Below are 25,521 nucleotides of genomic sequence, written 5' to 3'. Positions count from 1 at the left end.
AGCGTTGTAGGGGGAAACGTCAAATTTCTGTCAAAAACGCAATTTTTGACGAAAATTGCTCCCAATGTGTAGACGCCTTAAAATTTATAAAACATTCCCTCTGATTTCTTGGTGTTCAATCAATTTCAAGCTCTTTTTGTTCTGGAAATATTTTTTTTCTCAAAGTACCTGAGAAGTGTATGAAAAGTGAAATTATTTCCAGGACTTTTGCACTTAAAGTTGTCAATTTTTTAAGCTATTTCATACCACCCGAAAGATTTTCCTCGTCCACCACAATTTTAAAAGAAAATTTCCACTCCTTGTAGTGAAAATTAACTAGAAAAAATATCTCCTACCAGGAAATCAGCTTAGTTTACTAAAGTGCCAAAATGACAAGGCATAAGTGACAGTTTGGATATTGCAATCTTTGGCCTCAATTCTGAGACCAAGATCAAGATCAAGAAAATTTCAAGATTTTGGTATTCTAAATTCAAAAAATCAAGATCAAGATGACAAATCTGTCAAATGTCTTGAAATCTTGAAATCCAAGACACAAACCATGTGGATATCAAGATTTGCAATTCTAGAACCAATATTTCAAGATTTCAAGACGTCAAATTTCTTGTTTTCTTGAAATAATTCCAAGAACCTCTCAGAGATACTCGGAATTTTCAAGATACTAATAATTTGAAGAGTTTCATGGGGAAATCGTTCTTGATGAGGAATATTTCTATAAAAGATTATACAATAAGGGAATTACTATGAAAAATGCTATGTTTGATCTTGTAATTTAATCGTAATGATTCAAAATGTTCTAGATGTACGTTTTGAAATACAACACCCTGAGAATACCTGCAAAAGAATCACATCATGCAGAAGCATTTCAGGGTTTATCACACGTTACAAGTTTTGTTTGCACTTCTTTTATTCCCGATATGGCCTTTCATATATTATTTAATAAAACCTATAATTAATTTTTCTATTTTTATATGGCGAAATTTCAACAAATTCGGCAAAGAAATGAAGATATTTGTCAAAAGTGACGTTTCGTTAAGTGTGGAAAATCTTGAAATCTTGGTTCTTAGCTAAGACATTTTAAAATTCCATAAATGCTTTGCGTCAGAATATGAAATCTTGATTTTTGGGAAATATTTGACAGCTTGAAATTTTGATTTTGATCTTGGTCTCAGAATTGAGGCCTTTATTTGCGTTTCTTCGACTTTTTATCCTAGATCGCAGAATACTAAATCTTGAAATTTTTAAAATTTTTATTTTGAAACTTTATCTTTATCTTTATTCGCAGACGAGCCCATAGTGTGCAAAATTCGGAATTAGACGAGAAGACTTTATTTTCGGTCACTCCCACTTCCAAAGACTTCCAAGCACTTCATTTTCAGCTGTACACCACTTTCGACCCTAATATCTCCCCCTTGTTATTTCATCATTTTACTGGTTTTCTTTTTGGGTTTTTCAATGTTCTTTTTTTTATTCCCAGTGATACAGCTAAAGAGCCGTTGGAAATTTGAATAATGCTGATGTATGGGTTGTTGCCTGCCTCTAGGCGCAGCTGCTCACCTCTCCGTGTCAATTCACCTCTTCGGACGCATTTCACCACAAAAGTGGTGAGTTCGCGTAGTCACCAAACTTTGTAGTGTCGGAGGTGCGTTTCGTCTGCGGGATTTTTGTGATTTTCAGCAGGAAAAAATGGTTTTCTTCGTGTGAAAAGTGCTGAAAAGTGTACCCGGAGGTCCAGTGAAGTGATTGTGGGTAGAATTGTTGCAGTGGATGGTGCGTGAGGGGCGAAAAGTGGCTGGAAAAAATCCACAGGTTGTCAAAAAAAGATTGGTGAGAAATTGTTATGTGGATGACGGAAGAAGAAGAAGAAATCGCGATTTTTCTTTTTTTTTTTGTGAAAAACCTTCTAAAATTTTAGATATTTCTTTAATTAAATTGATTTTTTTTTTGGAATCCTTAAGGGTATAGAATCCTATTACTTTTCTCAATTTTTTTGCATAACATAAACAATCGGAAATTGAAGAAAAATTGTATTTTCTGAATTTTTCTTTTCCAATTCAGTATGCTATAAAATAGAGAGAAAAAAAATGTTTTAAACAAAAACAGAAGCTCATAATAGAAGAGTGAATTCTTCGCATAAAATTATGTAATTTTTAACTGTTTACGCGATTTTGCTGGTGGAAGGGATCCAGGTGGGGAGTGGGAACTCCGTGGGGGGCTCCACAAGAGACACCAAAAAGTTCTTCTCCAGTGCGACTGACGTGCTCACTCCGGAGTGACACGGAATTCCGGGAGTGGGTGGCTTTTGGGAGGCATTGGGGCGGAAGGTGTCACATTATTTTCCCCCACATTCGATTGGGCTGGTTTATTTCCGGAAGAAGTTAAAAATAGTGACTAAGAGTGTGCGTACAACCCCTTCTCCTCGGGCTCTAGGGCCACCACAGGTGTCAATCAGCAGGCATTCCAGTGAATTTTCCACATTTTCACCTCAGAAATTTCCCCCCTTTTTGGAGCTGTGCAACACAATGTTTTCCACGGAGCGTTTGGTCCAGATGTCCTCAGGTATTTATTCTGTCTAACAATTTTTGGTGGAGGGTATTCTACTACAACTACGCCAATAGCCTATTTATTATTAATCCTGTGTGATTGGGGATCTAGGGCAAAATCACGCGAGGACACACAAATTAAGCACATAAAAAAAATTGTGAGAAACTCCCTTGTCCCAAACACCAAACTCCTCCCCAAAACTTCCTCAAAGATTGTGTCAGTGGAATTGGTAGAGTTTACACATAAAAACAGGGTGAACCCTGTTGCAAGTGGGTTTTATCCATATGCTGGCGGAACATTCGTGGTCAAGAAACCGAGAAATTATTCATCCCACTTGGAGCATAAATTAAGACTCTATTCGCTGTTTGTATCGACTTCAGCCTTCTGTTGTGGTTTCCTCGCGAAAATGATTAATCTAGCGATAAAACAGTAAAATTAGGCACTTGTCGCTACTTTTAGACTGGATGCTTCCAGAATAAAGAATATATTGCAGTACAGTGTAAGAACTGGTGAAACAATGGCAAAAGACTATTTGAAAAATGATCGTATTTTTCTAGCATTCACAGAATTTTCTTTGTTATTATATTTGTTAAAAGCATGTGATAAAGATCTTATGCCCAACGCACAATAAATATTGCTTGTAAACATGTTTTCAAAATTTCATATAAGAGAGAGCGAGATGACTAGAACTCGCTTTCATTCACTCTCACTGAAATGTCAAAAACATGTTTACAAAACAAAAGTTATTGTGCTTTGGGCATTATAAAGCCCAGTGCACAATAACATTCGTTTCGTAAACATGTTTTTACCAGTTCAGTGAGAGTGAAAGAGATCTAAATCTAGTCATCTCGCTCTGTCTCATAGGAAATTTTGAAAACATGTTTACAAAACAAAAGTTATTGTGCGTTGGTCATAATGCCCAACGCCCCATTAATTTGATTTGTAATGGCTCTGGCACACCCTTTGGATTAGGAAAATTTCATAAACTCAAAATTCACATCCCTTCCTTAAAAGCTTTACATACACACGGCTCTTCATTATCCGGCACTCCGTTATCCGGGTGACAGCTGCCAAACGCTGGCGGTTGATGTATTCAAAACGATTTTTTTACGAAACATACAGTTTATCCAGAGTGAATTAATGTGTTATTTTCATTTTATCAAAGTTTTTGACACACAATCGTGCTACAAAATGAAACATAAACACACCACAAAGAAAATTCTGTTATTTTTTTCGACAGAAAACAAATTCCCACAGCAGAAAATATAAGAAACGTTGACCAGATTCAAAATACCAAAATGTCATTTTGCCCCCATGTCAGCCGGATAACGAAGAGCCGAGTGTACCCGTCAAATCATTGCTCTACTTGCCGATTTCACTCGGAGGATTTTTGAATTATAACGGTATATTCCAGTATATTCAGAAAAAAATTGTAGATTTTCGGCAGAATTTCTGCATGGAAAATCTGTAGATTTTAGGCAGAATTTTTGCCTAGAAAATCCGCATAGTGTCCATTACTTCACAAAAGTATTGTTGATTTATGAAGATACAGTAGAAGTTATAAATAAAATGTTATGTTCTGCTTAACAAGCATTACCGATTAAACATTTTAGATAACTAAAAAGATGCGAGCAAAAACACTAATTTCTTATAAATCGCCAATAGAATGATAAAAAACGCGAAATTTAGGTCGTCACTCTGCTTAAAGTTTTTACTTCACTATTCTTTACTTATCACACGGCGTCGCAGAATTTTTTATCTGTGATATCACTAAAAAAAACACTATTGAATTTTCCAAACAAAATTCAATGAAAAATATTCCATCTTTTCAGACACAGCTGTCTGGAAAGTCTAGAATGTAGAAAAAAATCTACAGAAAATCGGCAAAATATCTATAGAAATTCGTCAGAGTATGTAACAGGATTCGTCAGAAAATCTGCAAAATTTTCTGACGAATTTTGTCCCAAGTCCAAATAAAACTCGTAGGAATATCTACAGATTTCTCGGCAGATTTTCGGCAGAGGTGTAGATATTTTCTGCAGAAATCTTAAAGATATCTGACGAAATTATTTGACGGGTATGCTACTCTTTCGTACTCTTCTTCTTCTTTTGAACATCACACCAAATTTAATTTAGTGCACTCCAATTTTGAGACCGAATGAATGAGATAAACTAATGCCGATCTTTTGAGAAAGACAGGGACACGAATTTTGATTTCATGAAATTTTACCAATCTAAAACGTGTCCCGGGACAAATTGGCTCTGTCGCATCTTTTGGATCGGGTAAATTTCATATAATCGAAATTGACATCCCTTTCTTTCTCAAATATTTTGCATGACTATTTTATTCTTTCGCATTGAAAATTCGATTAAACTAAATTTAATTTGGTGTGATATTCAAAAGAAGAAGAGCGCAAAACACTAGGATAAACATACAGTAGACTCTCCCAAATTCGGGCATTTGAGACCGAAATGTCAACCAAATTAGAGGCAAATTCGGGCAACAAATTGATTGAAATGCAACGATTTTTGGTTCATCTGCATACTCATATTGAGTTTATATGGTCATTGGTATTATAAATTTCATGAAAACCTCTTAATAATGCAAAATCACATCAAAGCTAAGACAAATCATGACAAATTTGAGCATATTTGCTTTTTTGATAATCATAATCGAACTTGAAAAATGTCAACAAACTTTTTTTGATTTTAACTGCCGCCCGAATTATAAAGTAGCCCGATCTTAAATCCTAAGATCCTTAATTCCTAAGATCTCTCCTGTAGGTTTGCAAGTTTTCTGTGTCACTGGAGTGAGTTCGCGGGCTGTTTTTCGGTCCTGAGAATTTCTTTGAAAGCGGAACTCCCTGTATAATGATCTATTAGATTCTCAAAAACTAATAAAATTGATTGCTACTTAGAATTTTATGCCCTTCGGGTATTTGACTAAACCTCCAATCTGAAGACCGCTTTAGGAATCAAGCACGTGGCAAGTTATTTTTTTTATATGGAGCTATTTGAAGCCAACTCCTAAATTGATCTCGGACTCAGCTCACAGTGCTCCTAGGAAAAAAATTATTTAAACAAAAATGTTGGAATATTTATCCCTCCATACGGAAAGGTATCTTATAATACGGAAAAACTTCTCACTTTTTTTGCTATTTAGTGTACCGGTCGCGAGTGCAAAAATATTCCCATATAAATTTAAATCGAAGTATGAGAAAGAGGCTTCAAATTTCAGGCAACTTGCTAGGGACGTGTTAGGAACTGACTTTGCTATAATCTAGAACGAGCTTGTCTGTGAACTTTAGTCTTAAGTGTGTCCAGTACATTATATCTAAAGCCTGTATTAGCCATATGGATAAACCGTAGGTCTTAAGCCTGGTATAATCCCCTTAATTTCATTAGACCCCAAGAATTTGGAAAATCAGCCTGATCCTTTAAATTTAAGCTCTGATAACTGAAACTGTCTGTATCGATCCTCATATTTTTAACTGAACCCTAAGTCATTGCCTGTTAATGCCTGAGTTTATCCAGGGCTTTAGAGAAATTTATAAACAGAAAAGTATAATGTAATGAATAGTAACTTACTCTGTTATGCTTTTATACAGCACATAAAATAATGATTATTTATTATATTTTTAAACTTCAAAAACAAGGTGTACATTGTTTTTAACTTGATTTCAATAAAATAGAATTGAGTTTTAATGGATAAATGAATAAATAAATGAACCTCGTAAAATTAGTGGAAAAAATTGATAATTAAAGCATCTGCACGGAAAGCACTTACATAATAATTGCAATAATATAAAATTATGGCCATTTTTACGAGACTGAGAGTAAAATCACTCTCGAACGCCCACGCAAAAAAGTATTGATTGCATTTTATCTCTCACAAAAGTTTATTATCGTATTTGACGGAAGTGTACGGAGAGTCCCTTATTAGAGATGGTTCCGGGAGAAGTATATGATATTGCCTTGACCACTTTTTTTCCCCATGATTTTCCAGAGGGAGTTTGGGCAGAGTTGGGATGGGAGTGTGCTTTAATGGTGCAAAATTCTGTGTGTCCTTCATTGATTTTGTCCTCGTTTGGGCGACAGGTGAAATTATCCAGAATGGATGGGCGAGAAAAAGTGGGTGGTTTGAGATCAACAGGTTTTTCGTATCTTGTGAGATTCTGTGTGAGAGATGAGAGAAGAGAGAGAGATGCTTCTGGGCGAATTTGTGTGCATGAGGGAATTGTGAATAATTGGACCATGTCACTGGACATCTTTCCACTGGTGGCCCCCGAGGTCAGTGGAGTGGATAAATGCGATATTGGTGACTCAAAGAATAAGATAGGCAAAAGAAGATGTGTGTGGCTTGGGGGGAATTTTTGAGATAGTTGGTTGAGGTTCGTTTTGTTTACAAAACACCCTCATCGCATGCGAAAGTGAGGTGTGCTTGGGCTCTTGTAACTTATATACCCTCCAGGGGAAATCATTTCCACTTATTGATTTCCTCTTCTGGCTCCGGATGAAAAGAAGATTGAAAGAGGCAAAAGATGGCAAGAGTATAGAGGTAGAAAAAAGAAGAAAAAAAAACAACCACCAGAGACAGAGGAAGTCATCTTGAGACACTCTCTTATCCCTCAAAATTGAGTATGATATTGAATTTCACTCCTAATTCTTCTCGTTTTTCTTTCCATTTCCACATTTTACCAAAGGGTATAACATAATAAAAGAGTGTGAGAGTGAAATAGAAAGATCTCTTTGTTGGTACAATGAAACAAGAGTGGGTGGAAATCCGTTTTGTGAGGAAAATTTCACGCAGTTGGAAATGATGGAGTTTTTCTTGGGTGATTAATTTAAGTGTTCCTCGAGGAACTTCATATAAAAATGTTTAGGTATATTTGTGGAAAGGTCTTTTCAGTTCTTTGTTGTTTGCTCTGAGATCGTGTTTACACAAAACTTAGATAAGCACATGAAGCTCTTTGTTTTCATTGCAATTGAGAACTTGTGATGAACTTTTCCAACAACATATTAATTTACAAAGGAGTATTCTTGAGAGGTAAATGCATTCTGTGTACAGGTTCTCAGGAGAGAGAATTAACAAGGAATGTATGTTCTTAAGACTTAATTCCTAAACTTGCTCTTGTAAGTTATAAGATAGTAAAACTTCTTTGTTACTCTGAAGATCATCAAAACTTAAATCTTTTAATTTGCTTCACTAACACTTTAATGTTGGAGCAATATGGCTCTTGGGACTTTTTCTGTTATTTCTAATTCACATGGGAGAGTTTGGAAACCCCGGATGATTTAAATTAGAATGTATAACTTCACTTTTTCATGTAAACTCCAAGAGCTTATTTTTTCAATTAAAAAGACGTTATGGAACCGGCAAAACATTAGGAGTAGGTTTCGACGCTTCAGGTATTTGAAGTATCGTACCACTCGAGTTTTCCTTTATAACTTTAATGTGCTAGTCACACTTACAACTTAAGGCTAGATCCTGGGTCATATAATATCCTGAGTCATGTGGCCTCCATTAACGCCTCGTCCTAACTTTATGTGTAGGACCATTTTCTGTACAGAGGACAGTTTGTCCTAACGGTTTTAAATAAGTTGAACTGAATTGAATTGAAAATAATGATTTGAATAAATTACCATCAATTTCCCACTAAGCCGTTTCATGGCTTAAGCCGAGAGACGGTTTAGTCAGAAACTGATGGAAATGTAATCTAATCTAGGGATCTCAATTGATCAGTGGATAGAGTAGTGGCTCTATGACTATGCGATCTTCGGTTCGAGACTAGGCAGCGGCAGATTTTTCAGCTGTTGTATTAGTTTCGAATTCGTCCAGTAAATAAATGTAAAAGTAATGCCAATGCATTACTTAAATAAGTGTAGACATGCAGAGTTTAGCCGAATACAAATACACATTCACTGCCCCCAAATCCACAAACCGAGGCTGGTCTACCGTCTACCGTAATATAAAGCGGTACTGTGTGTATCAGAACACACACCGAGCACTGTGATATAGAGCAGGTTTACCGCCTTGGTGCTTAAGATAGAATAGGAGAATTAAGAGTGAATAATGGGCCCATATAAGTGACCTGGGTGCAGCGGTTCCGATTAATCTCTTAATCTTCTCTAGAAATTATTTTGATTATAATTACGTTAAGCCATCTCTCGACTAAAGTCGTACGTGTGTCCAGTATATAAGGCTGGATATTAAAATATTTGTTGCAATTTTTAGTAGTACTGTTGAGCCTAGAGTAGTTGGAGGGAGAAAGTCCGTCCTGACGAAGATTCTTCTAAGCCAACGGTACCAATCACTGTTCAGTTAGGGTGGTTGGGGTAGTGTCTATGAGGGGGCTATAACGGATAACTTCAGAGAGCATTATATTGCTGATAGATGGAGTGGTGAGCACAACTTCAACCGTGAACTTGTGAGGGAGCTCGATTCGTGGTTTACCGGGAGTAGGCAATTGGGACTCTACTCCGAAAGGTTGGCAATGGAGGGCACTTCAGTACTTTGTGGTGCTAGGTTTATAACATTAGTGCTTCATATTGCGTGAAAATCATGAAGTAGCACAGTATGAAATCAAGTCGTAAGAAGCTTCCGTCATCTGAAGTTTGAAGATCTATCCCTGATGACTTACCAGTTTCATACCGGCTTTATTACCTAGAATAATGATCTGCTTAGAACTTTTCATAAAAGAATTATGGTACAGTAAATACGGGTGACTTTGACCTGCAGGGGACTTTCTTTGATTTTAATGTTTAATAACCGTTCTCACTGATCAGGCATGGTGGATTGGATCGGTAAAGACCATCCTTACGGTTCTAGAAGTAAAGAAAAGCTTACGAACAGGAGGGGGTCAAAGTCACCCGGAATTACGATATATTCTCTAACGTCTGAATGTTGAAACAAAAAATAATTAAAATTGTAGGGATAGGTTTTCAAGTTTTGCTCATTCAATTTCATTTTTTCAGTTAGGTCAGGCCTATAATAGCCCTCTAAACCTATATATCTATATATGGGTTTAAAGAAATATAGGAAAATAAAATTGTCCGAAACCAGAGTGTGTGTGAAACCTGAAAGTCTTGCCTTATATAAGTTTCTTTTTTCAATTGAAAACTAACAAAATTAGAGTTTTAATTGAGGCGTATAAGGGATATCAACTGAAAAGATTAATCCTAATTTAAAGTGTCTTATTAATACAACAATTTATTCTAGTGCAGTTCTCAAGTCTAAATGAATAATTGTCCTTGGTCTACCATTTCGACTGATCTTTTCTTAAAAAAAAATTGCAATAAATTATGTCATTGTTAAACAAATAATTTTCTGACTGAAATCGTTAGTATACAATACTTCATTTCTTCCAGAGTATATAATGCCACGGATTCTATTAAAGACTAATGTTGGTAAATGTTTATTTCCAAATGGCAGTAAAACTTGTTGATATTAATGCCGGAAAGTGTTTGTTGATTGTGAAACTCCTAATATTGGTCTGAAATAATTGTCTATTTGTCTTGACGAGCCTCAAATTATGGTGCCTCCAGGAGGGCCAGTGCAAGATAGTGCTCTGATGTGGTGGAAGGAGTGTCAGAGAGGCAATTTAATGTGACCTTTACAGTGGCAACGCCAACAGTATTTAACTTCCGGCTCACAGTCAATGACACCCGCGCATTTTTGCAGGCTAAAAAGAAGCGCGCCAAGAATAATTTTTACAATCATCTTTTATTGCTGGGGCTTATTGTTCCTGGGTCTGGGACGCGTCTCTCTCTCTTCTCCATCTATTTTTTTCCTCCACTTGTGCGTGCTAAACGATAAAAGCCAATGTTGGATAATCATAACGGGGTCCCCATTGAATTCAAATGCAGCTCAAGTGTCTCGTGGAGTTGTGTTTTGAGATGATTTTGATCTTGAGGGGATTATCCGCCTTCGCATGATTGCTGTGAAATGAGAAGATTGAATACCATCTCTTTTGTGTTGAAAGACTTATCTCACACATATTGCTCATTTTTTTCTCCTGATTGCACACTTCTTACAAGTAAACAGTGATGAAGGAAAAATCGTAGTGCTAGAAGTTACTGTTTATCGGTTCAAAACCGATTGAAACCGGTTCATTAGTCGTTGCAGAAGTTCTTCAAATTACTATGAACGTAAGGCATTAGTTGTTAATGGTCCATTTTGTAAATTTCAAGACCTCATCTATCAGTTATATCATACACAAGCTTCAAATCTAATGTGTTGGACAGAGCTACGGCTTAGTAGATGTAATCATTATTTTGATAACAGTCACAATGTGACTGTAATCAAAATAAAAAACAAAAAACAAAAAACGGTAAAGAGGCTGTCTCTGGGCTTAAGCCGTATTGGTATGTCCAGCACATAAGACTTTCTAGAACATAAGTTTAGCAATTGTTTGCACTAGCTTCTCCCCAACGGTTAAACCCTCCGTTGGTATTTGAATTTGACATAGATGTCTCTCGAAGCGGCGCCGATTTTTCCTAAGAGCGTTCCTAGTGTTAGCCTGTGAGTTACCTCTTCGGGAGGGGTATCCTAGAGAGGATTAGTATTGTGAGAGTTAGTTCATGTTGGATCGTCGTAGGATATAGATCAGAGGTGTGCAAAAACCGTTGAAACCGAATTAACGTCAAAATAACTTTGTTATAGTAGCGTTTTGACCATTGACGTACATGTTTCATTTAACGTTTATTCGGTTTCAACGGTTCTTGCACGCCTCTGATATAGATCGTTAGGAGGAACGCTGAAAGTTCTAGAGAAATCTCTGGTGGCCAAGGTGCTCATCCACGCGATTGCTTTAAGGGCTCCGCCCTTATCGATTCCCTGACGGTTCTAACACAATCTAGCTCAACTTCTTTAAATTTCTGTAATGTAGAAAAATGTAGACTTAAAAATAGGTTATTAAGAGCATATGATCAACTAGATCTTGAAAAATTTCTAAAACAGTTTGCTATTTAGGATTTGGAGACTTCAGTGGACAGTCACAGTCATAGAGACACAACTCTATCCACTGACCCTGTACCTCAAATGGGAATTCCCTGTAAATTTTCCGCTTGGCCTTAGTTGCATCTTTGTGCATTTACTCTCTGGAAAGCATCTGCTCAATCTTAGCAAAATATTATATTTAACTAATTCTCTATAGCTTTTTCTCCCGAAGTATATGCTTAAGTGTTGAAAGTATTTTCTTGAATCTCTGATGCAATAATGTAAAGAATGATTATCCATTCAAGTGTTTCACTTAAAAACATCCTTTTTGGCTGTGATTCTATTGGAAAGATCGAAAGCTTAGTTGACTTATGGGAGGGGTCATCGATAACCTAGAGTCGGTATCTTAAATTGTGCAGTGTGTGGTTTTTTTTTTAAATGCACGAAATGTTTTTGGCGATTTTCATAGTTCAAATAATCTCTTGCATAGGAACTTTTTACTATATTGCCCTATCTCTTTGAGTTTGAGTAATTTAAATACCTCTCTATAGCTGAGAATTGGAAGAAAGGTGCGGAAAAAAGGTTGTTATGGAAGTTGAAGTTTATTTTAAATGCATCTCGACAAGAGTTGCTATTTGGAGGTCGTGGTTTTCAATTCTTTCTCCGGTGTGTGGCTGATGGATCTCCATATGAGAAATTCCCCGCCAATCTGGCGCACAGTTGCAGTGTTTAGAAGGTGAAAGAAGTGAGTGGCTTAAGAGATGGCAAAATCGTGTGTGTGGTGTGTGTATCTTATTTGGAGTGCTTGGAGGGCGAGAGTGAACAAAAGATTAAAATTGGGTCAATGTCTATCATAGACTCTCTGGGGCTCTTGAATAACTTTTCCAGAGAAGATCCTGAAGTTGAGACACAATTGACCTCAAAATTGCAATGTAAGAGATCTTGGGGGCCATTCGTCGTGATCTCTTTCTCTTTGGTTCTTCTCTCTCTATGTTACTTTGGATTTTTCACAGTTTTTGAGGTGAAAGAATTGGTGAGAATGATGGTGAGACAATTTCATGTTAATTGGTCAGGAAAATTCTTCTCTACCAACAACTCCATTGAAGTCAACAATATTGTTGAGCGTGAAAGATGCAAGTCGACGCGGCGCCAAGAGTGGCCTCTTTTGCCCTCTTATTCGCCGACATTCTGTAATTACATCTTCACAGTTGAATCTGTGATCTCAATTAAATGTGAATTACACTCATTTCCTATGGACTTCTTTACAATTCTGCCGCAATTTGATCTTTGTTAAAGCTGAAGCAATTTTTCTTTTGTGCCTGGAAAATTTCTGGGAAATTGAAACAACAGAGGCGTAAAACTTTGCAATCTTGGCATTGATTGTTGTTTATTTTTGATCAAGAGGTTTTTTTATAATTCAGATTCCCTTTAAAAGTATTAAAAGCATTAAGACCTTTTTACATTGGTAGCATTTTTTTCAAAAATCGGTTTTGAACAAGATTTCCTTCAAAACCGATAAATCTGTTTGAAGATTACCCGGAGGCAGGGGAATGACATTAGCTTTGAAAAATGCGACCACTTTTAGTGTAAATTTTTTCCTGTTTTCATACACATTTTACGAGATATCTCCAAAACTACGTAGGTCCGCAATTTGGGATTTTCGGTTGCCTTTTCGCTATTAAATTGGCTTTTTTTTGTATTAGTGTTATTTGCTAAATCATTCTACAATGACAGAAAACACCTAATAAACTCAAAAGTTTTTTCGGCTCGCTAGAAACATATGGGATAAATAGGAAACACCATACCCCTGCCCGGAGGGGTATTTCAAAAACGTATTCAGCCTGTCGTAGGATATCTGTCGGACGTTCATGAGGAGTAATTCTAACTTTACGTTTTTTAATAGTCAAGAGATCTCGCATCATTTCTGTCTTCTCCACATCTCGTGATTTAGGAAGTGATCTTGCTACTGATCGCTTCTTATTGGATTCTCTACAGGGTGCATGCTTTAAATTGAGACTTAATCTTCTTATTCTTACTAATGTCTCTTTGACTTTTCTGCCGTGGACCTCTTTCGGGGTCTGTTCCGGAGATAAGTCCAACATTTTTCACCCTCAGAGACTCTTTTAGAAGCACTTCCCGTGCTGTTCAATAGTTTTACTATTTCATCCTAGTATCGCTGCAATTCTTAGTCCCCAACTATTTACGATGCGATGGGATTCTGCAATGAAAATATGTTCAGAAAACTTGATATTCTTCGAGTAAAAACCATCAAATTCACTGATTGCGGGCCACAAAAATGTTCTCCACTTAATAAGTAGGGAGGAAACTCTTTTTCGCCTCACTCAATCCGGATTTCTTGATCCTGGTGCTATTACTTGCCATCACTTCATTGGTTCACTCACATAAATAGAGGTGATTCGATTATGTACGGTCTAGTGGAATGCAATATAAGCGGACATCGTATTCCCGAAACGTTGAAAACAGATTTTAATCCGTTTTCACCAGATAAATGAAGGTGAAAGTCATAACCTCAAATGAACAAGCGAAGTGAATTGTTCACCACTTTTGAAGGGTTCACCGTACTTCCATCTACCCCCAGAATCAGTCAGACTGCTCAACGCGATGCCAAAAAACAGAAGCTGAATTGTATCGCAACCATGTAGTCTTGTGACCAACTTTTGCAAACTATTTTTCTCAGAGTAATAATGATATAGTCATAAAATTGGGGCATAACCATTTGAAGTTTGGTTCTTTCTGAATAATTTGGGTTTCTCAATAGCAGAGCCACCTAGTATTAGGGTAAATTAAGCTGATTCAAAACCTGCTCTAAATGGAAATTTTTCGCTTCTCCAAATGGAAACTTCATTGTTTTCACGATAAATACAGTACTAAATTATTATAGTTATATATTTTCTACGCCACAGTTTCATTACTTAGTTAATTTTGCACCAAATAAAGCGAAAATCCATTCATATCCACAAATTTTAATTTGTTAATTTCTCAGAAAAATTAAAAGTGTACCTTTTCACCATTGAATTTTTCATAGATCGACCATGTTTTCCAATGAAAAACACATTAAAGTGACTTGTTTATTCGTTTTGTTTAACATTTATGTCATATTTCTGGATAATTTTATTTAAATTAAGTGCTAATCTTTATTTTTAACGGTACGTGAAGTTTCCAAATGAAATAATGACCTATTTCGTGAACAAAAAGGTTTTTTTTCTGAAGTTTCTGCAAATGTTTCAATCGGAAACCCCGGAAATATGAGTTTTTGGAGAGATTTTATTATTGTTTTAGATGGGGAGATGTTTAGATGGAGATGTTTCTCATTGTTTTAGATGGAAGCAACTCAAGAAGATTTTGGAAGCCTTTCGTCACGGTTTCACTTACAATGTTTGTCTCCAATTCTAAACTTTCCCTTGTTTCCATTTGGATTAATATGTTTCCAATAGAAGCATTTTACGCTCGCGTATTTTTCTTGTATTTAAGAAGTTTTCAAATAATATCTAAAGAATTCTCACTAAACAGTAACATTCTAGAAGAGTCAAGGAGCAAATTTATGTAATTCTCTTGAGAAAAAATATGAGCTTTATGTGTTGAATCTTCTGTTAAAGTTAAAGCGTCTTGAAATGTTTTTGAATTAGGACATTTACCCTAAATTATTTTACTCCCAAAAAATTCTGAGGTTAACATTTTGAGATCTAAAAAAGGATTAATCAACAGCTGTACTTACTGCACTTGCTTTGTGTTTACAATGAATGCACACACAAAGCAAATGCAGTTAACATAGTTGCTGATCCAATCAACTATTCGTTGATTTTATATTATGGCCTCTACACATTGGAAGCAATTTTTGTCAAAAATTGCTTTTTTGAAGAAAATTCCCTGCAGCGTTGTAGGGGGAAACGTCAAATTTCTGTCAAAAACGCAATTTTTGACGAAAATTGCTCCCAATGTGTAGACGCCTTTATTTATCGTGACTATTCTTCATCAAATATTTCCTAGTGCGTCAAATACGCTTATTACACAGTAAAAATATTTACAAGGATAACCGTTGGTTTGCTTTTTTACTACGATTATTCTTGTAAAGTTACACAAATTGGCTCCGTTCAGTAATAATCTTTCGAAGATACAAAGCCAAGTCAAACCTATTCGAAACTCTACCGGAAGCCTGAAGTACAAGTACACGTACTAGCCGTTTTAGCGCTGATTGTTCTGCCTTGTCGAATTTCGATATTCTTGACACTTCAATCGTCAACAATGTCAACAACAGTGTGCAAACATTTGCTGCAAAAAGTGAATTTGGGTGTAGTTTTGTGGAATTTCAGGATGGCAGAACGTTTGAATCGCAATTTTATTTAGATAAATGTCCTTTTCATGAACTTGCTCGGTTTTGTGTAACACGTCAGTTTAAACGTTCGAACTTCCAACGGCTTTTTAGGTAAGTTGTCTCTGATTTACCTTCGAATCGGTAAAGGAAAAACCTCAACCGGAGAGAGCTCTCAAATTGGGAAGGTTATTACTGAACGAGAGGATTATTTATTTCAACAAAACGTGTAATATGAAAATGTGTAATTTAAAGTTTATGTAATTTTAAATCGTGTAATCAACTGGGAATGATTACACAGTTTTGTATATTTTCTTACATATTCGTGTAAAATTACACAGTTTTCAGACAAAATGTGTACAAATTGCACAGTTTTCAAATAAAAGGTGTACAAATTACACAGTTTTCAGTCAAAATGTGTACAAATTACACAAATGTGTAATAGTACACACGATTACAAAAATTTGCACCCAAAAATTTTTTACTGTGTACTTATTTTGGGGTTAGAACTTTTTAAAATATTGCATTTAGGGCTCTACTTTAACAATTGACTCCTAAATGAAGTTCTGGATCAGAACTCACTCTTCTGCTTAATCTGTTGGCTATTTGAGGTATTTTGCTCAGTTATTTTTCAAGTTTTTCAAGGTTGATTAGATGCAACATAACCTCTTGGTCAAATTAGTTCGGCCTAATTTGAGGTTAAGTACATCATGTAATAAATCTTAGAAGGGATTTATAGCGTTATTCAAAATTTGTTTTGTATAAATCATTGTCGCCACAATTCATCGCGTAAACAGTTTTTCAATGCGTCAGTGGTTAAAGAGTGTTGATCAAATTGGCCATTTGATTAACATTCTGGTGGATGACTGTTTCAAATATGCAAATTTTTCACACCACAGAAGAAGAAAAAACGAGACTTCTGTGGTTCTTTTTTCCCTCGAACTTTAAACAATTAACTGTAAAAGCACGGTGAACGATGATAAGTTGATGATTTAATTCGCTGATTAAAATGTTGAGATTTCGTCAATATTCCAAACATGTCGCATTTTCCGTTTCTTCTTCTTTCTTTTTTTTTAAATTTTTATATTTAATTCCATCTCACTCTGTCTTGTCTTTAAATTATTCATCCATCACAAGGCATGAATTTCTTTTGCACAACTCGTTTTTCTTAAGTCAAATGGTTTGATTGTGGTGTATATCTATTGGTTTTAGTGGGACAAAATGTACTGTGTTGAGAATATCAATATATATATATATATATATATATGTAGATGGTGACTTATGTTGCATTTTTTTGAAGGTTGATTGTAAGATAAATTCCTGAATTAATTGGACGTGGTCAATGAATTGGCAGCAGAAACACGTGGATTCTTGCATGGATTATTTACCAATAACTATAAACCAGAGTGCCTCAAGTTCAAGGCTATTTTGCGTGTCTGTCAATTGGTAGTCAACAAATATTTGCATGAAAAGTTGGTCATATTTGATTCCGGATTGTTTTTCTCGCACCTCTTTCAATTTTTTTTTCAATCATCGTCGTTTGCTTGCATTTTGGAGTATTTGACTTTATCAATTTTTGCTTTGGAAGCAATAATTGTATGTCTTTACTTATAGGATATTTTTTATACACTTTTCCAATGGAATGTCGTTGGTAGATTTTGTGTTATCTCTCAACAATAAGGCCGCATATTTTTTTCCCCGTGTGTCTTTTTTTTTTGCTTTGGAACGTTTCTTTAGCAAAATATATATTTCACCGTGGAATGCAGCAACAGTTAAATGTTTGTGTGATACAATTCCTCTTCTTATCGATAATGCAATAATATATTGATGTGTTTGTTTGATTTTCTGTATGGCTTTTCTTTATCACTTTTAAGTAATTTTTATTTCGCTTTTTTTCTCTGTGTTTGAGGTTGAAGAATTGTTGTATACATGTTTTGCAAGAATATCAATTGGGAATTTTCTCTTTGGTCTCTCTTGGCAGATGATGATAGTGATGTAGATCTCGTGGTGGATTATTTGAGCATGAACAAAGATGTGGAGAATTCGACGCAGACACAGGATGTGAATAGTGTTCAAGGGAAATCGGGCACTGGGGAACAGAGGCAGAATAAGTGTTCTGTGAGAATAAAGAATAATTTGAACAACAATAACATGGTTCCCATAATTAGTGTAACACCTCACAGTCCAGGTGCAAAGTACAGTGGGATCCTAGGTAAGCAAAAATCCTTTTCTTAGATTGTATACTAAAACTTCTGATTAAGCCCCGCCTACGTGATTTTAGGTTACGCCTCCTTTAATTACTGCTGCCATTTTGATCTGAACACTGAGGAAAAAAAGAGGGTGCGATTAACTTTTTTTTCCTCGTAACTTTAACATTTTTAGGTGTAAAAATATATCAACATTTTTTAATGTTAATTTTACACCTTTTTAAGTGTAAAATTAACATGAAAAAGGGTAAGTTTAACCCATTATGCACTTAAAAACATAATATTTACACCGATTTCTGATAAATAATGCAGGGTAAAATTAACATTTCCGAAATGTTATTTTAACTTTTTCGGATTTCTCTCAGTGTACTTATTGCAACTGTTTAGTGGGAGGGGCCTATTTCTCAATAGAACATAAAGAAATGTAAAACGGGGTAGGTAAAATAAATTAGAGAGGCGTAACCTAAAATTGTAGGCGGAGCTTATTTATTATTTTTCAAAATAATTCTCCTGCAAAATGTAAAAGAGCTAAAAAGTAGTTAGAGGGAGTCTTGAAATTCCTCCTAAAAACCGTCATGTTGATGTTAATTGCAGAGGATCCCCTGAATCAATTGCAATGCATCAGAGAGAGTTTGATGCAAATGAAAAATCCCGGAATTCACAATCAGACATTTGGTGCAGCAAATTTTGCCAATTCACTGGTGAGATATATAATTGCATATGCAATAAAAGCATATACAACATGCAAATTTTAACCGTTTATACTGTTGCAGATGCAATCTTCAAGACTGTTCTCGTCGTGTCCATCACTGCCTGACCTCTCGATGGCCACTGCAAATAGCAACAACATGTGGCCAGCTCAGACTGCAATGTATGGACTGAATACGGACCGACGAAAATCATGGACAGCCATTGAAGATCTCACAGAGTGTGCTAAGAATTCCAACAAGAGGTAAGAAAAGAACGATAATCAATATTCTCGGGCTATTTTTATACAAATGGTGAATTGTGAAGAGGAAAATTGCTTTAGGTTCGTGGAGTATATTTTTTTTTTGTTTTCTTATTAAATTTATGATATTTCTATCTGGGGATACTTTAGCTGGATTTCAACTGAACGGAAATTCCTATTAAAATCTACAGAGTAGTTCGAGCAGGAAAATTAATTTAATTATCAGATATGTTTTCTGAGGATACTAAGGTCGCATTTTAATACACTTGTCCAAGAGCATCTTTTAAAAAGTGAGATTTGTGCCAAAACATATTCGAAAATCTACTGGACCTAAAGTGCAAGTTCATATATCCGCCGCTTTGGCGCTGATTGTTCTGCCATTTCGAATTTCGATATTCTTGACACTTCCAATCGTCAATATCAGTAGCGAAAAGATGCTTTAAAGTGTTACATGTTAGTGCATGTAAGCCTTACTAATCACTATCGCTAATGAAAGTTTAACACGGTATAACCACACTTTTATCACCTACATAAGCCTTACTTGTAAGGCATAGGAAAGCTATTGATGCATTTTTATGGCTTTTAAGGATGCCTTACATAAATACACATGTAAAGCATTTATAAGCAAATTCTGTAAAACTGTAGTAATAAATACATGTGAGCCGTAAGAAATACATTCATGTGGGATGCTTTGCTTTTAAGGCAAAAAATGCTCTAAGTATGCCTTAAAAAGGACCATCCTGTAAGCCATACGTTAAACTAACTCTTATGAACGTTTAACATTCTATAACTACATTTTTGTCACCTACGTAACACTTAAATGTAAGGTCGACGAACGCTTTTCATGAAAAGCATTCGTATCAAAACTTAAAGTGACTCTCATTAGAAAAGTCACTATAGAATATGATCATAAGCATCATATTCATAATCATTCATCTTAATAGTAGGTTTTAGTGAAAAACTAAACCCTACTGATGAATAGAAATAAAATATTAGATCTGAACCTTTGCAGCAGGACTTCAGTGTAGCTCGCATGAATTATATCCTTAAAGTGAAAATTTCCAGTAAGCCATTCGTAAGGTATACTTATGTCTTACATGATAATGTATCCTTCATAAAACTTACATGTTGATTATTTTGCAAACAATACATATTAAAACTTTCATAATGATTTATTGTTGAAGAAGGGAAAGACTACACCCTGCTGTACTTATGCCTTACATGACAGTATAAACTTTCATATACCTTATTTCTAAATTTTATGAAAGCAAAACCTGGTAAAGCTTTAGGATAGCTCACGTGTGGATTAAAAGAAAGCTTTACACCTTACTTTACTTAAGCCTTACATGATGGTGTACCCTTTCATATACCTTACATGTTACTATTACATGGTAAAGCCTTTGTATCGTTTACATGTTCATTGAAAGAAAGCCTTGCATTGTAACTTACTTATTCTTTACAAGATAGTGTGCACTTTCATATACTATACATGTTGGTCATTTTGAAAATAATAAACTTGCAAAGCTTTCGTATGGCTTACATGTCGTTGAAAAGTAAGGCTTACACAGAGCCTTACAAATCACTATCACTTACATGTGAGTTTTACTTTCGCTGCTGGGATTACTGCAAACGAGAGGAATCAGTCTTTAAGGATTCATAATAATATCAGGGATTTCAGTCGCTAAACCGATTAGTCGTACAGTTTCATTATTTATTTTTAATTTAAAAAAAAAATTTCGTATGTGAGGTTATGGTTGACATAACCTCAAACTTCGACATTTAGAAATGCATTTTGCGAAAAAAAAGTAAAAGTGAACCTTTTTCTGAAGGTTTTCATTTCACAGTTTTCTTCAATTATAAAGTCTAAGGAGCCATAACCAGTTTAATTTGAAGGACTTAGGGTAAGTGTGCCAAATTTCGGCCAGCTTGCAATTCCGGCCACCTTTTTCGTTCCTCGAATATCCATGATTTTTTAGTTTTTACATACTGTAGAGATTATACAATGCAAAAGAATAACAAAAATGTAGCTTCGACAAACGAGATGACGTAAAAAAGGCATTGAAAGAATTCCTGAAGGGCAAGGAACTATGAGAATGAAGGTGGCCGAAATAGGGCACCAAAGCTATGTCAACATTTTTATTCATTTTAAAATGTATTAAGAATGATTTTAAAGTAAATCAAGACGATAAACTGTCTACGAGGTTCTAAGCAACAGTCCTTAAGTAGAAGGAATGAAAAAAGTAAATTCCTACTAAAGATATTACATTTCAAACTTGAGACTTTGGCGCTTGCATGCAACTATGCCGAAATTTGGCACACTTACTCTAGTTCTTGATTTAGGTTTGAGGTTATTTTAAAATTATTTGTGGTTATGTTCATTACGACTTCTAAATTATTTTTTAGTCAAGATCACGCCCTTGTAGATTTAAGAATAAAATGTTCAAAATGAACATTGGCCTAGGAGTAAGGTAGGTGTGCCAAATTTCGACATAGTTGCATGCAAGCGCCAAAGTCTTAACTTTGTAATGTATTATTTTTAATTCAAATTGATTTTTTTGTTACTTATTTTTAAGGATTGTTGCTTGGAAGGTTGTAGACAGTTTATCGTCTTTATTTTCTCTAAAGTCATTCTTAATGCATTTGAAAATGAATAAAAAATATAGACATAGCTTTGGTGGCCTATTACGGCCACTTTCATTCTCGTAGGTCTTTGCCCTTCCGGAATTCTTCCAATGTATTTTTTAGTTCGTCAAAGTGACATTTTTTTGCATTGTATAATCTCTAGAGCAGACAGACATGTGCTCGTTAATAGTCGTGTAATATCGGAAATTTTGTGTTGATAAATTTAATGGAAATTACACGCCATGATAAATATTTTTGCGCCAAAAAGACATAACAGAAATAAAAACTCACATAAAAAGAAATTGTCTTCTTGATATCTTTGTCGGAAGACGGATAGCTGTTCACTACACATCCTTTTACTTGAATCTTGCAGAAATATAAAGAAATTAAATGCAAATATCACTTTTAATGGAAAGTTCTTAAATCGCGCGCAATTCAACTGTGAGAGAGATAGAGACACAAATAGCTCGCTTTACAAACGTCTGGAGGCGCTGCGACAAAATATTTTCTTCTCTATTTTATCCTTATTAGCAGGCCGTGTCCCATCTTGTAATATGTACTTTTGCATTCCTTATTAACCAAAATAGTGTTGTACAAAAGGGTTTTTCTCAAACCTATCCTGAATTTTGGGACAGCTCAAAAGAATATGAGTCTTCCAGCTCAAAATTTCATCCCAATGTTTTTGTTGTAATATCGACAATTATTCACAATTAACCCAAATAACTGTATTCAACTAAATTATTAAAAGGATTTTCTTGTGAAAATGACTTAACGGCTTAACTCTAAGGAATTAAACAATTTTCACATTAAAAACCTCTCATTTTCTCTACGTGAATTTTCGCGGCATTTCGAAGAATGTCAACAGGTACCACCAAATTCTCTTCGGCTTTTCTTTTAGCTCAGGCCTGCTCTAGAGTATATGCAAAAACTAAAAATTAATAAAAATTTGGGGTATAAAAAGTGGCCGAAATTGCAAGCTGGTCGGAATTTGGCACATTTACCCTATAGTACAATTGAGATGCTCAGAGCAAAAACATCCTATCGGATATGCATTTCTTTATTAAAATAGCCCACTCTTGCTCAGAGATACTATCACTCCCAGTCGTTTGAAGAGAAAAAAACATCTAATTTCCCAGAGCATCGTATTTTCTTGTAAGATTTGTGCAAAATACGTTTTTATGAAAGTTTTCAGAGCATTTTGTTCAACTTTTGTCAAAAGACAATAATTTCTATGAGCAAATAGTTTGTCCCCATTGAAAACTTTTTGTCTTTCACACATCTTATGGCATCGCACTTTCGAGAACTTGTCTTTGGGAAATTTTTGGGATATAATTGTGTTCCTAATTAGTTTCGTCTGTGAAGTGAAGAAGAGTGTATATTATATGTGTGAAAATTTTGCACAATATCTCAAGTGGAAATCAAGAAGATGGGTTGTTCATTTAATCTTTGGTTAAATTTGCGGAGGAGAGATTATCTCATTTCTATCCAAATATAGAGAAGATTGCTTTGGCCAATAATTACTTGCTAAAATTTTGTCAGTAGTTTAGAAAATGTATTAATAAAATGATTTTGGAGGTAGGCCAGGAGGCTTCTCCAGGAAAATGCTTTAAATGCTTCCTGAGGGTTCATGAAAATCAAAGAAAAGTGTATTTAGCTTAAAAGTTCACAAAAGCTCTCATCGACAATTCTCCTAAAAGATATTCCCCTTCGCTTTCAGTTGAAGAGTGCTGAAAAGATATATAATTCAGTTTTATGTACACAAAAAAAAATAATATTATTGCACAATCGACAGTGGGAGTGGAATTTTTTTTTCTTCACAGCTGAATTATAAAAGAGAGTAAGAAGAAAAAAAAGAGATATTGAAATTTACATTTTGTGATTAAATTCGGTCAATTGTTGACTATCTTGCATGAGGAATTTCCTTTCGGTGTGAGACAGCTGGCACATGGTTTTGAATTACTCCACAGAGCATTCTTTTGCTGTATGTGCTCCAAATGTTTGGTAATTTGATACAAATTTCATGGAATTTCTTAACATCAACACCACCTTCTGCATTAAAAAGGGGGGGGAGGAGGAGGGATTTCTTGTGAATTTGTGGGCTTGTTTATTTTCTTTTATTAATTTTTCAAACTATGTAATGGCACTCTTTGAGATGGTGTGTTAATAATTTTGAGTTTGGTGACAAATAACATGACATTTTCCAGTGCTAGCCTTTCGAGTGTGGACAGTGAGGAGAGTCTTCGAGCTGCCGATAGACTTCAGAATCGTGGCAGTCGAAACAGCACAGGAGGCATTTCGACGCATTCACTTAATGAGGCAGAACTTGCTGTAAGTTCTTTGACATTTTCAACTAATTTTTCATTACCCTAAATTCTGTGATAGAGAAGATTAAATGATAAATGGGAAATTTGGGTTAATGTACTACGATGGGTCATAAATTTTCTGGATAGTTTTTCTTTTTTAATTTTCCAGAAGTATAAATTGAATTTAAATCCTCCGGTACACCTTGTAGATCAGGAAAATTTCATGAAGTCAAAATTCGGATCCTTTTCTCACGCGTTTTGAATATGTCTATGTCATTCTTTAGCGCTCAAAATTAGATTGAACTAAATTTAAATTGATCTGACGTTTAAATGAAAAAGAGGAGTCCGAAAGAGTGGGACAGACATATTCAAAACGTTTGAAATAGAAAGATGTGTAAATTTCGATTACATGAAATTTTCCTGATCTAAAAGGTGTGCCGGAGCCATGAGAAATTGAATTTAGTCAGTAAACGAATTCAATTTGGTCATTAAAAAATTTCAATCGGCCAATAAAGAAAAAACTGAATTTAGTTAGCAAAAAAATTTAAATTTGGTCAGCAAAAAATTGTTTTTGGCAACAAAAAATCGAATTTTGTAAATAAAAAATTAAAGACAGCCGCAAAAAGTTAAATTTAGTCATTAAAAAATCGAATTTGGGCACTTGAAAATTAAATCCGGTCAGTAGAAGAATTGAATTTTGTTAGGAAAAGATCAAATTTGATCAGCGAAAAATTAGAATTTGTCAACGAACAACTGAATTTAGTTAGTAAAAAAAAACGCAAAAATTGAATTTGGTTTGAAAAAAAAATTGAAATCGGTCAGCAAAAAAAAATGAATTTTATCAACGATAAATCGAATTTTGTTAGTAAAGAAATAAACTTGATTGCAAAGAGTTGGAATTTGGTCAGTAAAATCAGTGATAAGCCCAGATAAGCTTATGGTAGCTGAGATTCTTTACAGGTGACCTCGGAATGCGTGCAACACGGGGTAAAGAATCGCGTCGAGCAAACGGTTCTCGGCCATCGAAATAAATAAAATTGGCTCGACGCGATTCTTTACCCCCAAAATTCAACTCACAATCGAATTTTCACGCATTCCGAATTGCAATTCGGTGTTTATTTTGTTGAAACTTGATTACATGGTTAATATACGAATTTTATCATAATATTGTTTTTCTTGTGTTATAAACGTTACATTGATACACCAAAACACTCATTTTAATTTAGAAAAAGTCATACACTATTATTAGTTAAATAATAATGGAAAAGTTGACTCTATCGTAGTCAATTTGGGTCCAAGTTGACTCTAACGGAGTCCGTAAAATAAGAAAATAGCTGTTGACTCTTGGAGATTGACTCTATCGGGGGTTGACTCTATCGAGGTCCCACTGTATTTATTTAAAGCTTAAGTTATATGTCGACTTTGAGCCGAATTTCGTTAAGATCGGTTAAGCCGTTTTCGAGTAATAAGTAGCCAAATTTGTGAGTTTCCATAAGGACATCGTTAATTTCTCAAGGACTCTGACAGTCCTTTTTGACTTCGGTCTCGGTAAATTTTAGGTTATACACCAATACCTACAATAAATGGGCCTAGTCCTAGTCCCGTCTCTAGCGAAAGATTGGACCAGCTCC

At 35.1% G+C, this 25,521-nt stretch overlaps 1 protein-coding gene across 14 annotated transcripts in view; it reads left to right on the top strand.

Annotated features, from left to right (window-relative positions):
• The first annotated feature begins 1,586 nt into the window (after nucleotides 1-1,586).
• The window catches only part of LOC129800517 (rho guanine nucleotide exchange factor 18), a 50,032-nt gene continuing 26,097 nt past the window's right edge, over nucleotides 1,587-25,521 (top strand). For 4 of the 14 annotated variants that reach the window (XM_055844965.1, XM_055844963.1, XM_055844960.1 and 1 more), the window contains exons 1-6: nucleotides 1,587-1,824; nucleotides 2,439-2,556; nucleotides 17,791-18,021; nucleotides 18,611-18,717; nucleotides 18,790-18,968; nucleotides 23,792-23,915. In XM_055844965.1, coding sequence (XP_055700940.1) covers nucleotides 1,765-1,824; nucleotides 2,439-2,556; nucleotides 17,791-18,021; nucleotides 18,611-18,717; nucleotides 18,790-18,968; nucleotides 23,792-23,915 — 819 coding nt within the window. In that variant the 5' untranslated portion in view covers nucleotides 1,587-1,764. Of the gene's footprint in view, nucleotides 1,825-2,427; nucleotides 2,557-17,790; nucleotides 18,022-18,610; nucleotides 18,718-18,789; nucleotides 18,969-23,791; nucleotides 23,916-25,521 lie in introns of all 14 variants that reach the window. The other 10 variants (XM_055844972.1, XM_055844969.1, XM_055844966.1 and 7 more) reach the window with 6 other exon arrangements.

Source organism: Phlebotomus papatasi, chromosome 2 (assembly GCF_024763615.1).
Source record: "Phlebotomus papatasi isolate M1 chromosome 2, Ppap_2.1, whole genome shotgun sequence".
Classification (NCBI taxonomy): Eukaryota; Metazoa; Arthropoda; class Insecta; order Diptera; family Psychodidae; genus Phlebotomus; species Phlebotomus papatasi.
Note: the sequence above shows the minus strand (reverse complement) of the source record. Positions and strands in the feature narration are given on the sequence as shown.